The following is a 17,410-nucleotide window of genomic DNA, read 5'->3' on the forward strand; positions in this document are numbered from 1 at the left end:
TGCCCTCTGGGAGTGTCTGAAATTTAAGAATGTGGTTAATTTAACTGGAACTATCACAGCCAATTCTAAGATTTGATGAACATTTTATCACCCCATTTCTCTTCCTCTGGGCAATATAATGTTCCGCTTCCTAAAATGGTCACCAAATTACTTGGTGTTCTTGTGGTCCCAGTGTTCTTATAATAACCCTGCTCCCTCATTGAGAAGACCCCCTGACCATTGCATTGCCTCACAAAACAGAAACACAAATCTTGCCAATTATAATAAATGTTTTTGAAACTTACTCTATATGGTTTTGGCTGGCTGAATGACAGGACTTGCATTTTGCTCTCTTTCAATATTCAAAGGCTGTTGCACTTTTAAGAAAGTTCTAGATGGACATATGCACATTAGTTCTCTCTCTCTCCCTCTTTTTTAAGGATGGCAGTACGGCACTTTCGATAGCCCTGGAGGCAGGGCACAAGGATATAGCTGTTCTTCTCTATGCTCACGTGAACTTTTCCAAAACACAGTCCCCGGTGAGTTACATGGTTACATTCCACACATAATTCTTTGGTTTATGTGGTCAGGGTTGGCAAAAGGATTTTTGAGTCTTCGTCCAAGTCAGTGCCGACTCTCAAAGTTTAGAAACTTAACCAGTAGTGATCTTGGTATGTCTCTCCCACTTTAGCCTTCTGCTTGGTGTCACTGTAGCTGCTATTCTTCATTTCAGTATTTTTTTTTCTTCTTGTGATGGTTGGAATTTTTCTGCCATGGTTGCTGGAACAAGATCTTTATTAAAAGATACACTGATGAGAAAGGTGTGCCCCATTGCAGGTACTAATATATTGTGCAGTTTGAAGCAACTGGAAGCATAAGAACTGACTCCTTTTGGAAGAAACCATTGTCCAAGCCCATTAGATATTATTCCAACTTTTACTTGCAGAACTTTCTTCAAAGCATAACAAAAACTTCAAATGATACATCCAAAATATCCATACAGTGTCTTGTTCTGTCCAGCACAGGCTCAGCATCTTAGAAAATGTGAAATAATCCAAACAGACCTAGAAGCAGAGGTCTGTCTCTCCCTGCAGCCTGCCTTAGGCTTTTTATATGCAGAGCTTCATTTACATCCTCACTCCACAGAGTTTGAGAGAAAGAAAATGGCCACCACTCTTACAAGATGGCGAGTTTGCAACTCAATACCTTTGCCACCTGATCAAATGTTACATTCAGTTTAGAGCAAGCAGAAAACAACAGTTAGCTAATTATCAACCCATTAAGAAGCCCAGGAACCACTTAGAAAGCCAATGTTGCCAATACACATTTAGCCATTTTCCTTTTTAAACCTTCATTAATACTCAGACATTTTCCCATTTCTGAGTGAATTAAACCAATTATACTTAACATGCCCACACCCACCTCCAGTGTTGGATAGTCTGGTCTCCAGGGTGGAGGTTGTGTCACTTTCCCGATCCAGGGTACTCATACTCCCTTTTTTGCTATAAAAATCCACCACTGTTCCTGTTTCTTGCTGTTTTTCTTTCTATCTGCTATGATGGCTTCAATCGAAAAATGATGTCCTGTGGCCACTGTCTCATGAAAGCCATGTTCTTTCACTGCTTCATGTGGGAATGTTCAGGGAGACAGGAGGGGTTATAATGTTTATTAATATCCTTCCTAACTTGCACTAGCAAGTTCCTTTACTTAGCAGAGTTTTACATTTCCCTTTTAAACGCACAGTGGATAGCTGGTTGCAGGCTTGTGTAAGCCTCTCACTATTAGGTTCCTGGTAAGTTCCCTTATATCCCTCTTAAAAGAATAAACACACCACAATCTTGTATAAAGTATATAAAAGAGGTTTACTCACATTCAGTTCACAGTTGGATCCCTGAAGGCAGACTTAGTTACAAAGTAAATGCATGTGGATCAATCACATATGGAGATAATCTCTAGCTAAAAAGCTGTTCCAACGACGGAGGAAGTCAAAGAGAGAGAGAGCTGTGTGCCTTGTCCTTTTTGTTACCTGGACAGGTAAGGTCACGCCCACCTCTAGTCGCATGCAAAGGAAGTGTGTCCCAGCCAGGAGGAAACAGGAAGTTTTTGACTGGCTGGACCAAACATTCCCCTACACGTCCACTCTAGGAAAACAAGGAATGTTGTATTTGACTGCTACTTAGGTATCACACCTGACACTTCAGAACTGTACTGAAGTTGGTGGAGCTGCATCTATCTTTGAGCCAATAAAAGTATTCAGTAAGCTTTAAACTAAGGTCAGTGGCTTTCTACGGCCACGTTAATTATTTCCCATCTTTAACAGCCGTCTCCTTTTTCTTTTCTAGGGCACTCCGAGGCTTGGAAGAAAGCCATCTCCTGGTCCTACACATAGAGGCACATTTGACTGCTAATGCACATGTATCTGTAAACTCTCATGTCACCTCTCCCAAGCTGCTAGCGGTTACTGTTTTACAGTGACAGATATTGAATGTAATCGTCTTGTGCCTGAGCTCACCAGCAAACTGAAAGCAAGCGTCTGGAGCTAAAGACAAAGAAGGGTCAACAGGAAGAAAAGTCAGGATAGCACCTTTCCTAACAAAGTCACCTAGGATCCGTGTACATAGCATGACCATGGTCATGCGTGTGTGCCTGCTCACCACACGGACTGGGCAGACTTCCCCATGCCAGTGCAGGATCTTACAGGTTTACAGTGAGGTATAGGGAAGTATCTGATGACAGGGCAAGTTGCTGGACACAAAGGATGCTGTTAGCAGGATAATTGCCGTAGCTACCATACTTTTCTGTGTATAAGACGAGCTTTTTTTTATTATTCAAAAAGTATGTTAAAAATTTGGGGGTGTCTTATACATGGATAGTGCATCAGGGCGACGTGTGATAGGTTGCTCAACAACTTTGGGCTACTCCCCCAAAAAAACCCTTAACAACTATGGGGAATCCTCTCCAAAAAAAAAAGGTCAACAACCATTTTCTTAATTAGGAGTCCCCAAAAATAGGAGGCGTCTTATACACGGGGGCGTGTTATACCCAGAAAAATACGGTATTTTCATGCAGCCTTTGCGTGGCATCTATAGCCCTTTGAGTTTTCCTAGCGCCCACATTTTCAGCCTCTAGGAAATGGTATGATGTCTTTGCTGCAGAATATATCTTCTGTTACCTTGTGTACAGTTTTTAAGCTGTCTGTTCAGTTATGACTGTACTCCCCCTTAATACACCTCTGGACAAATCTTGTTAGCTTTTTTTAAGGTATGTTCTTTACAGATATTTATATTTCCTAATGTTGGAATTGTTGGCAAGAACTCTTTTATTATAAATGTCATTCCAAAACGGTTTTGAGTGTGTTCATGCTTATTTTTAAAAAAGTGGAAATTGATTATGTTGTCAGCTCTTTGGAATCTCAGCTGGTGGGTTGATGGCTTAACAGTGGAAGATGGGTCTGAAACTTGCTAAATAAACTGTTGCTGCCGATTTGTATAGCTTTTATATCAAATATTAAGTCAGTATTTTTGACACTTTTTATTCCATTGTAATTAAAATAATACATTACACAATTGTTAACTAGATTTTATTAACTGTTATATACATGATCCCTGAGATATATTGGATGATATGTTCATCTCTAATGAAATCAAAGTTAGTTCTGGGCACATAAATATGGAAAGCTATTTCTTTGTCATGTTCACTTCAGTCATGTGCATTTTAATGTTTGAAGTGCCTTAGACTCTTGCCATATTTTCAAAATAAAATTTCCTTATGCTATTTTATTCCTGACTTTTGTTGTCTTATGGGATTGGAAAAGCAATGATTTGGGGCTGCTTTTTACTCGCCCTTTGCTTTTCAAGTGTTTTAATAGCACACTAACCTCTTGAGAGCTGGAAACTTGAATTGCAAGGGAACTTGAATGAAATAAAACTTATCTTCTAAGAAGTTTCTTGAAGACGTAGCATTGATCTTCTGGAAATAACTGGGCTTATTTAACACCTGATTAAAAATAAAAGTTTGGCTTTGCACTATGTTAAGGTGCATTTAGCAGCCTGAACATATTTTCACAGCTCTGTGGAAATTCAACACAAAGCAAAGAGGAGCACCACCACTTATGGGTGGGGCAGAAATGGTACTCAAAAGTGATGGCTGTTTTTGTATTACAGTGGTACCTTGGGTTACATGCTTCAGGTTACATACGCTTCAGGTTACAGACTCCGCTAACCCAGAAATAGTGCTTCAGGTTAAGAACTTTGCTTCAGGATAAGAACAGAAATCGGGCTCCAGCGGTGCGGCAGCAGCAGGAGGCCCCATTAGCTAAAGTGGTGCTTCAGGTTAAGAACAGTTTCAGGTTAAGAACGGACATCCGGAACAAATTAAGTACTTAACCCGAGGTACCACTGTATTTAGCAGTGCCACTGAAGATACAACCTAAAATACTGAAGCAAATAAATAAATATCTGTCAGCTAAGGGGTAATGAAAAGAAATAGTCATAAAATGATGATATCCAGCTTAGCTCTTTTCCTTGTAATAAAACTGGCCACTACACTTTTATCCAAAACTTTTCTAGGCAGATATAATAAGTACCATGATTTGGTTGTTTAAAAAGATAATGGCAAAGGGCCTAACCCTGAAATAAAATACTCAGCAGCAGTTTTTAAAAATACAAGACACAGGACACCAAGCCTACCGTTATGTCAGCAGAACAAGAGAGCCTTGGGGAGAGTATAAAACAGCCCAAAATACTGCCAGGCATATTTGTAAGCTGGCTGCTGTGTGACACTCCGGGTGCTGCTTATACCTTCCCTTATTTCTGGTTTGTTAAAACATTCCTGAACATTGGCTGTAGGAGATGCTGCTACTGGGAAAATGCCACAACAGTGGCCGAAAGCAAAAATTACGATCTCTGCCCTTAAGGCAACCGCAGGCAGCACAAAGACTTGCCTTCCGCGGTAGAAAAACTTCCAGACCACAGGGGGGCTCTGAAAAACTAATAAATACAATTTGGACTATAATTTGATCTTTTCATTTTAATTTTTTATTTTAACTGAAGTATTATGATTGGATATATTAATTGGATGTTTTTTACTGGAAAATCAATAAAAATGATTTTTTTAAAAAAAGAAAAACTTACGTGTAACATTTTACACAAAATAGAAATGCGTGAATTCCCAACTTAGTAGCAAAGAAAGAGGAGAGACTTGATCACAGAAATCTTACAGGCATTAAGCTATCGAAGCAATTCTGTAATCTTACCGAATGTTTGCAAGAGAAGGCAAAGCGAAATGCTTGCTACTAAGTAGCGGGAAAGAAGGCCAATATCAGCAAACAAGATTCCGGGAGAAATTCATTTGTCCAAGAAAGCAGCAAAAGTTTTCTCAGAATGCGGTGAGGGTCATTTTAGCCCTTGAAACCTGCGGCCCTCTGGACATGGTGGGAGCCAACTCTTACCGGCCCCAGCTAACATGGCCAACAGTCAGAGATTGTAGGAGCCACAGCTCAGCGACAGTTAGAGGGCATTAAACCCAGTGAGCGGGTTTAGCTGGTTGCTGACATGCCCTGCCACGTGATAATAATAATAATAAATAATATTTTTTTATTTATACCCCACCCTTCCCGGTTCAGAAAACCAGGCTCAGGGCGGCTAACAACAAATTTAAACCACTTAATTGATGCAACAAAAAACAGCATAAAATACAGTATAAAACGTGAATAACAATAAATTCAGAATTCAAAAATCAATTTAGGGGGGAAATCCATCCAATAAACATTAGAAGATCATCAGGGCTAGCTGGCTACGTTAGTCCTATTTGGGCCAGCGTGGAGACCAGGGGAGAATTAGCTCTGGGATCCCAGAGTGGGTAATCTTCATAAAAAAGGGAAGGAAGGGGAATAAAAGATCAGGCTCAGTTCAAGTTGAAAGCCAGGCGGAATAGCTCTGTCTTACAGGCCCTGCGCATAGCTGTCAACGGTCCCTTATTTGGCGGGAAACTCCCTTATCCCAGTGCCGTGTCCTGCTGCTGTCCCTTATTGATGATGTCCCTTAAATTTCCCGGGTTTCAAAGGCAGCATCTCCTCTCCCTCCCTCCCTGCCGGCCACGGAGGAGGAAGGCTCCAACTGTGTTGCTTGGCTGCGTTGCTCACCCAATAAGGAGTCTAAGAACAACTGGGGGGTGGAGCTTGCATGCCTTGTGCCAATCAAATCGGCCGCGTTGCCTGGGGACTTGCCTTTGCTCAGCGCTTCCCAGCAGAGAGGTGACCGTGGTTTTCCTTGCTGCATTCCCTTTGCCAGGTTGCTGCGCTGTGGGAACCACCGCTTGAGGCTTCGTTTGGCTGCTGGCTGGGCTTTCTGCCTTTGGCTCAAGGGGCTCAGAAGTTGAACATACCTGTGCCCGGAAAATCCCTTATTTTGGCTGCTGATCCCTTATTTTGGCTGCTGATCCCTTATTTTTGAGGCTGCTGGTCCCTTATTTTCAAATCTGTAAGTTGACAGCTATGGCCCTGCGGAAGGAAGTTAAATCCTGCAGGGTCCTGGTCTCATGGGACAGAGCATTCCACCAGGTCAGAGTCATCACTGAGAAGCCCCTGGCCCTGGTGGTGGATAATCTGACTTCCTTAGGGCCTGGGACCTCTAAACTATTATTATTCATGATGGGTGTGGCCCCCATGGTTCGGAATGTGAGGAATTGGTCGGATTCTTCCAGTCATTTTGGCAAGGCAATGGAGAGCTGTTGCATGCACACTATGGTAGCTATTATATGGTAAAAGACTCACTGTATCCACCCCACACTTGGAGTCATTGTGTGTTAAGGGAGGAAGAATGTCAAACTAGCCCCTCGAAGCCAGTTCAGATTACTTGAAGGTGTAGCTTTCCTGATTGCCCTCGAGCTAAACAGGTGCATGTGCACTCAAGAGTATCTGGAACAGAACCAGCTTTCTATTTTCCGTTTTACTGGGAAGAGTAGTTTTATTTAGAATAGGTTTGTGGCCAGAACCCACTTAGCTGAGCTTCCTGCCATAAGGAAATTGCTAATCATATGGTGGCCTGTTTGCTTATTTAGCATGGCAGCAATTTTCAAGCCCACTGGCAATATAAAAAGCATGGTTATTGCAGATTATAAGGCAGAGACCTTACTTGACCACAGGCCTGCCTAGTCATCAGACGAAAGAGATACAGCCCACTTGCTGAACTAACAAAGTTTGCCAGATAACTCTTTTAAAATGGAGGGGCACACCCCAGTGTTGCGGTCAGAAAAGCAGTAGGACTCGATTAAAATATAAGCTATCTGACGATCTGATCTGATCTGGAGCAGCTCACATGAATGTACGCATATACCAAAGCTTTTTCCCCGGCCACATACATCCCTCTGATTTTGAAATTCAGAACAATTCTCAGGTCTTGTTGCAATTTTGGTGGTTTCTCTGGAAGTTCACGCAGCAGTGGCGACATTAAGAGGACCTGAAGCCCAGGTGATGGACCACAGATCTCCAGCTTCTCTCCCACCCCCATTCTATTTTTACTTTGGGCTGTGGTCACAACAGCCCCCTTGAGAGTCTATAAAGTAGGTATGGATGAACTGCACTTCTTAAGGCTGCCTTCCAAAAGAGGACTTGCAGGAGCAGTCTGTGTTCTTAAAGAAATTTACATTTTAGAAAAGCATCAAATTTTAGAGAGCCAATGGCGGGGCATAATTATCTTGGTTATCACAGCAGCATACCCGCAGGACCAGTCAGCAGTATATATATATGTACCGTATTTTTCGCTCTATAGGACGTACCCGACCATAGGACACACCTTGTTTTAGAGGGGGAGAACAAGAAATAAAATTCTCCCTCTCTCTGCTCAGTGCCCCTTCAGCGAAGCGGCAGGAGAAATGGAGCCCCTTCCACAAATCCTATAGAGCAAAAAATACTGTATTTTTAATTGACCAGTTGGTACAGGCACAAAAAATCTCATGGTAATCTCCAAATATCAGAGCGGAAGACCATGAGAGGATTCAGGAATTTTTCCATTTCCTTACAACATTTAAATGACAAATTGTGTGTGTAGAATTTTACATCTAAAACCCCGGGGGGGGGGCAGGTCACTCTCACATTATTTTAAAGTGTATGCATTGCAATGCACAGGACTGTGAGGCTTCAGACACTGCCTAACTTAGGAAGCTATTTATCAGTTGCTATTTTTTTGACAGGATCTGTCGATGATTTGAGCATGTTTATGATAAGTTTTTGCTGTTAGCAGCCCTGAATTTCCTTTTGTGAGAAAGGGTGGAATGGTAAAATGACGACTCTATAAATCTTGATTTCCCAACATTCAGCTAATGAATTATTTTAATGGAAGACCTGCGCAAGGACATCAACTTGTGCAATGGGGCTTTCTACTATCTCCTTCCCCCTGTGTTCCTCAAAACCAGGGTGGATAAAAATCAATGATTTTTTAAAAAAATAAAAATAAAAAACGGGGGGTTTTTTATTTAAATCAGATTTTTAAAATAAAATGCTTTCAGAGGAAAAATCTTTCTAAATATAGTTTTCTATTTAAGTTACATTATAGTCCAAAGGCTATTCATCAGGAAATAAGGATTTGTTTTAAGTTTTTCATGTGTGCTAAAGCTCAGTCTAAGTTGTTTTAATAAAAAAAAACCCGTTTAGCCACATCAGTTAACAAACAAGGATACATATGCTATAATGCTATTGTTTTAGTTAAATAAATTGTTTAAACTGTTATTAAGGAAATGATTATTTTTCTCCTTCCAATAAAGTACAGCAGAAAAGTTGTCCAAATATACAGTTAACTTATTAAACCTCACCATAATTTTATAATTATGTCAATGTATTTCTAATAGTATAACCAAATCAGTAATTTTTTATATGACTGTAAAAACTACTCTGAAAATTTTTTATTCCAAAAATGTAACCTTCATCTGGTTGTAAATATTAAGATTATATCAGCAAGAATGAGTCTTTATGTTAAAAAAAAAAAGATTTAAATCAAGTCTTACTGAATATTGATTAAAATCATGATTTAAATCGATTTGATTTAAGTCAAATCCACCCTGCTCAAAACTGATTTGGGAGAAGAGCATGCATAGGGAGAAGAGAGGGGAATCATTCCACCTGGCAAGTAGAAATGTTTGCCCTGGTGCAATAATCAGGACAGGACACATATGCAAATGTGTGTCATGAGTTTGTTCCTGTGTCCTTTAAGTACCTAGCAATGGCCACTAAGCCGCATGTCAAATGCCTGACTCGCTCCCCCAACTGAGTGTCTTCCAGATGTTTTAGACCACAACTCCCATCATCCCATGTCATAACTGCCAACCGTCCCTTATTTGGCGGGAAACTCCCTTATCCCAGCGCATGTCCCGCTGCTGTCCCGGATTGATGATGTCCCTTAAATTTCCCAGGTTTCATGCTCGCCCGGCTCGGGAGGGAAGCACCGGCTCAGGGTCCTCCGCCACAAGAGAAAGCACGCGCACGAGCTGCCGCGTCTCCGTCTCTCCCTTTTCCCCCTCAGGGGCGTGTCAGGTGGCGGTGGCGGTGGGCGGGCAGGCAGCCCCTCTCTTGCGAGACTTCCGCCGCGCTGCCTGAGGAAGCCGGAGGCAGCTGAGGAGGCAGCCTGAGAGAGGAGGAAGAGGAGGGGATGGGGAGGGACGCAGAAGGGTGACGCTTCAGCGGCCACTGCAGCACCGCAACCGCCTCATGCCGGGCTCGCGGGCAAGAGTCTCTCTTCCTCCCTCCCCCTCTCTCAGACGGGGAAGGGCCTATGGAACTCCTCACGCCAGGACGACGGCAGCCCTGACGTGCCTAAACAAAGCAAAATCCCTTATTTTGGCTGCTGATCCCTTATTTTCAAGGCTGCTGGTCCCTTATTTTCAAATCTGTAAGTTGACAGCTATGTCCCATGTTGGCTGGGAGGTGGTTGTCATTTAAAACATCTGGAGTTATCCAGGCTGGGGAAAGCTGGTCTAACACTTTTTCTTGGCAGATCTCTGTGTAGGTAGCAATTTAGGCTGCAATCCAAATCCTATCTGCTATCTGGTGGGACCATTACCATTTCTGCAGCTTTGCCACACATCCTGGCTATGGCCAATGGTGGGAGAACAGGCAAATTCCTGCACAGTCCTGGTCCTGACACAACAGTGAAATCAGGATGAACAGTAAAGCCATCAGCTGTTAGCTCTGCGTCTGTTGTTCCAAATATTAATATTATATCAACAAGTTAAATAGGAAGTGAGAATGTTTAGCTATCCAGTTTATTCAGCAAATACTGTTTTAATGCAAAATCTTGCGTGTATTTCGTTGCCAATGCTCAGTAACATTTCAGCGTGGAGTAGTAGTTCTCCCAGTTGTAAATAACTTTCATTCAAATACAGTGGTGCCAAATGGGCTGTGTGTTGTTGTTGTTGTTTTTTAAAAAAATAATTTTTATCGAATGATTTTATGTTACAAAAAACATTACAACCATACTATCACAAAATATAATTGAGAAATAAAGATTACATACATCAGTATTTTGTTTGTTATTTGTTATTTACCGTCTTATTTCCTCCCAAACATTTCATACAAAACACACACCCGCACACAAACAGAAAATAATAATAATAATGAAAATAAATATTTTCCCCCTTTTATCTTACAAAATATTTTCTTCCATTTCAATTTTGACTTCCTGTCAAGTCCCTTTGCATATGTTTTATCTTACAATTGAATGTACACAAAACAATAAACCTTTCTATATAAATTTTCCAATACATTCAGAAAACATAATAAATCCTTAATTGTTATCCACCTTCTTTTACTTCCTTATGTCACTCGAATGCTAGCACGAAGTCAAAACTATTATTGTATTTTTGAACATATCGTCTATAACCATCCCATTTTTCCGCAAATTTTTGCTTTGAGTTTCCTCTGAGTTTGCTAGTCAATTGAAATAGGCTGTGTTTTTGAGACTGCTTTGTTGCAGGGGGTTGAGACTAGTGACCCTTGTGGTCCGTTCCAACTTGACAGTTCTGTGAAAGATACTGGGTTCATCATTCAGTGGGCAAGCAGTGTCACTCAGTGGACAGAAGAGCTGGCTAGATTCCCAGCTTCAAGTCACTGCACAATTACGAGGCTCCCAGGGGGTTACCTTGTGCAGGACAGCGCATCTGCCTAGCCTACTTCGAAGGGTTGTTGTGAGAAGATCTGTAGAGAAGAGATTGTGGCGTTCTATATATCCTGAAAAGTGCTGTGGAAAGTATATATTCACACACACTATATAATCAAATATCTCAAACCTGGCTAAAAATTTATCGAGCAACCGAGGGTTTTATACCACATGTCTCTCTTGAATGGCACAGCGCTGAATTTGAGAAAATAGTCCCAGGTTATGCATAGTGTATTGCTAAAAGATTTCCCAAAAGGTTATCACTGAACTTGTATTACTGGAAAACAGGAATGTTCTGGCATATGGTTACCAGATGTCCCCGTTTCCCAAGGACAGTCCCCGGACTTACAAATCTGTCCCAGAACAAAACAACAACAACAACAACAACAACAACAACAACAACAACAGCAACAATAATTTATTTGTACCCCGTCCATCTGGCTGGGTTTCTCCATCCACTCTGGGTGGCTTCCACAAAGACCAAAAATGCACTAAGATGTCACACATTAAAAACTTCCCTGAACAGGGCTGCCTTCAGATGTCTTCTGAATGTCAGGTAGTTGTTTATCTCTTTGACATCTGATGGGAGGGTGTTCCACAGGGCGGTTGCCACTACCGAGAAGGCCCTCTGCCTGGTTCCCTGTAGCTGTGCTTCTCGCAATGGAGGAGTCCGTCCACAGAACGTCCCTGGATTTCATTTAATGTCCCCGGATTTATATTTTAAGTGTTGTCGATTTATAAGTAGGGAATGAATGTTGCGTGATTGGTTCAATGGCACAAGACACAACGTATGGGGACTTCCGGCGAGGCAAAATGGCGGGCGCCACAACAGTGAACAGCTCCTGAAGCCAGCCAGAGCCAACTGCGCTACCAGGCTGGCTCCGGGCTGCTGAGACTGCCACTGCCAAGGGGGAACCAGGGATGCCTGGCGCGTCAACTGGGGGAACCGCTGACCACCATCCCCATGACCCCAATCAAGCTGGTGTGCAAGAGTGCCCGGCCACCTGCCCAGCAGCACTCCAGTGACAGGAAAACCCCAGAGCTGACGCAGGGAGAAGGAGGAGAGGAGAAGGAGAAGGAAGAGGAAGGAGAAAAAAGAGGGGAGCCCCGACCTTGCCACCACCGAGGAAGAGAGGTAGGAGAGCCCTGGGAGGGCAAGGACACATGGCCAAGCCCAGGTCCGACCTGAACCTACTCCACGGCGGCTAGTGCTCCAGGAGAGCAGGCTGGGGCCCAGAGGAAGGCCGCGCGACAGAGGAGACCACAGAAGAGAAGATATTACTTCTTAATATATATTTTTAAATATTTTTTTAAAATAACTTTTTTTTTCTCTTTTCAAAAAAAAAAGTGACCCCAGATTCTTTGAAAAACATCTGGTAACCTTATTCTGGCATCACGTGCAGTTCAGCATCTCTTAGCTACAATTTAATAAAATAAGAAAAGGGAAGATTCGGCCATCAGACCCATCATATCCAGCAGCCTTTTCTCACAGCAGCCAAGCAGGTGTCTGTGGGAAACTCACAAGCAGGGATTGTTCTGTCTGTTTATACCTAGTAATGTCCTGCAGAAGCAGCAGCCATTTCCCCAAGGAGAAGGGAGACTCCTGCTGGTAGGATCTATCAAAAACAGGGTATTAATGATGCATATAGAAAGCAAAGCATCATTAATTAATATGAGCGAGTTTCACTTACAGACACATGGTTGGCTAGAGTGCATTACCTGTGAATTGCTACGCCAAGTGTGTGTGTGTGTGTGTGTGTGTGTGTGTGTGTGTGTGTGTGTGTGTGTATGAAGTAACTGACGTCCATCTCTCTTAGTGGAGGACAATGGTATGAAAAGCACCAAACTAGGTCCTGCCAACCTCATGTTTGACTTTTAGACATCTCTTTTTGTGCCAACAGGCTTTTACAACTGTTTTGTTGTTGTTGTTTAGTCGTTTAGTCGTGTCTGACTCTTCGTGACCCCATGGACCAGAGCATGCCAGGCACTCCTGTCTTCCACTGCCTCCCGCAGTTTAGTCAAACTCATGCTGGTAGCTTCGAGAACACTGTCCAACCATCTTGTCCACTGTCATCCCCTTCTCCTTGAGCCCTCCATCTTTCCCAACATCAGGGTCTTTTCCAGGGAGTCTTCTCTTCTCATGAGGTGGCCAAAGTATTGGAGTCTCGGCTTCAGGATCTGTCCTTCCAGTGAGCACTCAGGGCTGATTTCCTTCAGAATGGATAGGTTTGATCTTCTTGCAGTACATGGGACTCTCAAGAGTCTCCTCCAGCATCATAATTCAAAAGCATCAATTCTTTGGCGATCAGCCTTCTTTATGGTCCAGCTCTCACTTCCATACATCACTGCTGGGAAAACCATAGCTTTAACTATACGGACCTTTGTTGGCAAGGTGATGTCTCTGCTTTTTAAGATGCTGTCTAGGTTTGTCATTGCTTTTCTCCCAAGAAGCAGGCGTCTTTTAATTTCGTGGCTGCTGTCACCATCTGCAGTGATCTTTTTCTTAATTATTTTTTTTAATGGAATTTTATATGTTAACATTGCAAACTGCCCCGCTCTTTTATGATACGGCGATACAGAAATCCTCCTGTAACAATTATAAATATTTGTGCCTAGTTGAACTTTGGGCCTCTGGCAGCATTGGTTTCAGAAACCAAGTTCAAGGTGAGATATCTAGCAGAAACACCATCATAGGCTGGCTGCTCCTCTCCCTGTGTGATCAGCAAGACAGGAAAGGACCCAGCATTCCTCTTATCCCAGGCCTTTGGCTAATTAAACGATCTCTGTGGGGTATTGCTTCTGTTATTGGGCTATATATTTTTGTGTTTTTGTATTGCAAACTGCCCTGTGATCTAAGGATGAAGGACAGAATAGACATTTAACGAATGATAACCAAACAAACAACAAACCGAAGTATTTCTTCTTGTAAAGGTAAAGGTAAAGGTACCCCTGCCCGTACGGGCCAGTCTTGACAGACTCTGGGGTTGTGCGCCCATCTCACTTAAGAGGCCAGGGGCCAGCGCTGTCCGGAGACACTTCCGGGTCACGTGGCCAGCGTGACATCGCTGCTCTGGCGAGCCAGAGCCGCACACGGAAACGCCGTTTACCTTCCCGCTGGTAAGCGGTCCCTATTTATCTACTTGCACCCGGAGGTGCTTTCGAACTGCTAGGTTGGCAGGCGCTGGGACCGAGCAGCAGGAGCGCACCCCGCCGCAGGGATTCGAACCGCCGACCATTCGATCAGCAAGTCCTAGGCGCTGAGGCTTTAACCCACAGCGCCACCTGCGTCCCACAGTGCCACCTGCGTCCCATTTCTTCTTTGGTATCCTCTAAAAGTCTTTTAGAGTCACCTTCATGCAATTAGTTGTTAGTGGGCATAAGATCTCTGACACAGATGACGCTCTGATACATATTTATACAGGGGTACCTCTGGTTGCGAACGGGATCTGTTCTGGAGCCCCGTTCACAACCTGAGCAGAACGCAACCCACGTCTGTGGGTGAGCGGGTCCCGATATGCTGCTTCTGTGCATGCGCGTGGCATCATTTTGAGAGTCTGAGCATGCGGGTGGTGAAACCCAGAAGTAACACACTTCTTTACTTTCGGGTTGCCGCGGAGCACAACCCAAAAATATTCATCCCGAAGCATATTTAACCCAAGGTATGACTGTACATTGGGTCACGGGTGGCGCTGTGGGTTAAACCACAGAGCCTAGGACTTGCCGATCAGAAGGTCGGCGGTTTGAATCCCCGCGACGGGGTGAGCTCCCGTTGCTCGGTCCCAGCTCCTGCCCACCTAGCAGTTCGAAAGCACATCAAAGTGCAAGTAGATAAATAGGTACCGCTCCGGCAGGAAGGTAAACGGCATTTCCATGTGCTGCTCTGGTTTGCCAGAAGCGGCTTAGTCATGCTGGCCACATGACCTGGAAACTGTACGCCGGCTCCCTCAGCCAATAAAGCAAGATGAGCACCGCAACCCCAGAGTCGGTCACAACTGGACCTAATGGTCAGGGGTCTCTTTACCTTTACCTATGACTGTACATGCATACATACATACATACATACATGCATACACACACACACTTTATTAAATTTTCTGTTTTACAGTTTAAAATACTCATTTTACCTCCTTAATATATCAATGACTTCCCTTCTTCTCTTTCCATGGTTCATTTTACATAACAGAAATCCCTGCATATTTTACAAAAACTAGACCATTCAGTATTCCATTATTGTATCCATGAAAACTTATTTACACCGTTGAATTTATCTTAATGCTGCTAGCATTTTCAGCTGAACACAGTTATTTCTCATATATTCAATAATTGTTTTCCAACCTTCTCTAAACGGATGTTCTTCTTGTTCTTAGTCTATACGTTAAGTCCACAAGTTGTGCATATTCTGTCAACTTAAGTTGCCATTCTTCTTTGGCTGGGACCTCGCTCGTTTTCCATTTTTGGGCTAACGAAACATAGGCCGCAGTAGTAACATACATAAATAACCTTTTTTGACACCTGGGAATTTCAGTCTGAATTATCCCCAACAGAAAGGACTCTGGTTGCTCTGAGGGCCAAGTGACGCTTTCACATCTGGAGAAACCTGCCAGGCGACCTATGAGGCTACTTTGCATCCACCTTTTACTATTTTAATGATTATTTTATTGATCTTATGTGAGCTCCTCTGGCTTATCCGTGAGCTGCATTACATCTCTGTGCTATGAAAAGCTTTATATTATTATTATTATTCAACAGACCCTCCAAGTGCCCCTATTTCCCCGGATTTGATCCCAGAATGCCCTGCTTTCCCCAAGAAAGGACGGTGCCCCCTTCAGTGCAATTGCAGGCTAAACCCCTCCGGGTGATAATATTCATTGCCAGGTGCCCCAGCAAGGCAGTTGCTTTTTGACAAATCCAGTGGTCCTCTTTCCTTCTGACAATTCTCTGCAGAACCATGCACACATGCATAACCACAAGGGAAGGAGTTCAGCAGGACAAGCAGGGGAGTTAAAAACGTGTTCACCCACTACATCCAGATGGGAGACTGGCTGTTGCAGGCACAGGCTGAGCTGCTACAGCCAAGGTAAAGGGACCCCTGACCATTAGGTCCAGTCGTGGCCGACTCTGGGGTTGCGGCGCTCATCTCGCTTTACTGGCCGAGGGAGCTGGCGAACAGCTTCCGGGTCATGTGGCCAGCATGACTAAGCCGCTTCTGGCAAACCAGAGCAGTGCACGGAAACACTGTTTACCTTCCCGCTGGAGTGGTACCTATTTATCTACTTGCACTTGACGTGCTTTCGAACTGCTAGGTTGGCAGGAGCAGGGACCGAGCAACGGGAGCTCACCCCGTCGCGGGGATTCGAACCGCCGACCTTCTGATCAGCGAGTCCTAGGCTCTGTGGTTTAACCCACAGAGCCACCACTGCAACAGCCAAGAATATGCCCTAATTAGATGGATCACATATTTTAAAAATGCGGAGACAAGGCATTTGCTTTATCACTTGAAACCATCTTCTTATTCCTGACCTTGTCTCGCCACGGTGGAAAACCGGCTGTATCTAATAAGGAATTAAACATCATAAATAAAAAAGGTAGCAATTAATTGCGTAGCCCTTTTTTTATATAAAGAGACTTCCTTTGTCACACTCTGCCGGTTTATCAAATCGAGCTACATTACGGTTGTCTTCTCTCTCAATTGATGGTGGCAGCCTAATCAGAAGGCCTTCTCTGTACCGGTGCTGGCCTATGATAAAAGAGGACAAACATATAGAGCGCATATAGGATTCTATCAGTCTTGTATTGTGAATTACAAATGTTCAGAATGTCAGTTTAATGAGTCATGCAGCGGCCCTCAATGTTCTAAGTCACTGGTCCAATTAATTTTTTTACTGCACCTAAAATGAATTGGAAGATCACTGTGGAGTAATACAGCGATTTCTTCTGCCTGCCCTCAACATCTCTGTTATAAATGAGGCTCAGCCAAGCTTTGGAAACATGTTACAATTAGCCAACTTGATTAACTAAGTAATTATTTGGCAGAGGATTCAAAATGTGTCTACTTTGAATTCCAAGTGGCAACGAAAGAATGGACAGGTATAAAGACCCTCAGAACACCCCTTTTCTTTATGATTAATTGGCTTGATGGGCTTGTTATTAAAATAACGAGTTAAAGGACGTAATTAACTAAAACCCACTTCACTGCTTGATAGGCCTATCGAAAATTTATTCAAAGCATCTGATTATTGCGGGCAATCCATCTTTTATCGTTTGAAATATAGCAGGATGTGTAA

General features: G+C 43.2%; 1 protein-coding gene and 1 long non-coding RNA gene across 2 annotated transcripts in view; one reads left to right on the top strand and one right to left on the bottom strand.

Annotated features, from left to right (window-relative positions):
- KANK1 (KN motif and ankyrin repeat domains 1) overlaps nt 1-3,758 on the top strand; it is a 124,037-nt gene extending 120,279 nt beyond the window's left edge. Inside the window, exons 11-12 of the mRNA XM_079959160.1 lie at nt 420-518; nt 2,322-3,758. Coding sequence (XP_079815286.1) covers nt 420-518; nt 2,322-2,387 — 165 coding nt within the window. The 3' untranslated portion in view covers nt 2,388-3,758. The remainder of the gene's footprint in view (nt 1-419; nt 519-2,321) is intronic.
- Nucleotides 1-17,410, bottom strand: part of LOC307206632 — a 218,908-nt gene that overhangs the window by 135,878 nt on the left and 65,620 nt on the right. The window lies entirely within an intron of this gene.

The sequence above is a fragment of the Podarcis cretensis genome (genome assembly GCF_951804945.1).
Source record: "Podarcis cretensis genome assembly, chromosome: 17".
Classification (NCBI taxonomy): domain Eukaryota; kingdom Metazoa; phylum Chordata; class Lepidosauria; order Squamata; family Lacertidae; genus Podarcis; species Podarcis cretensis.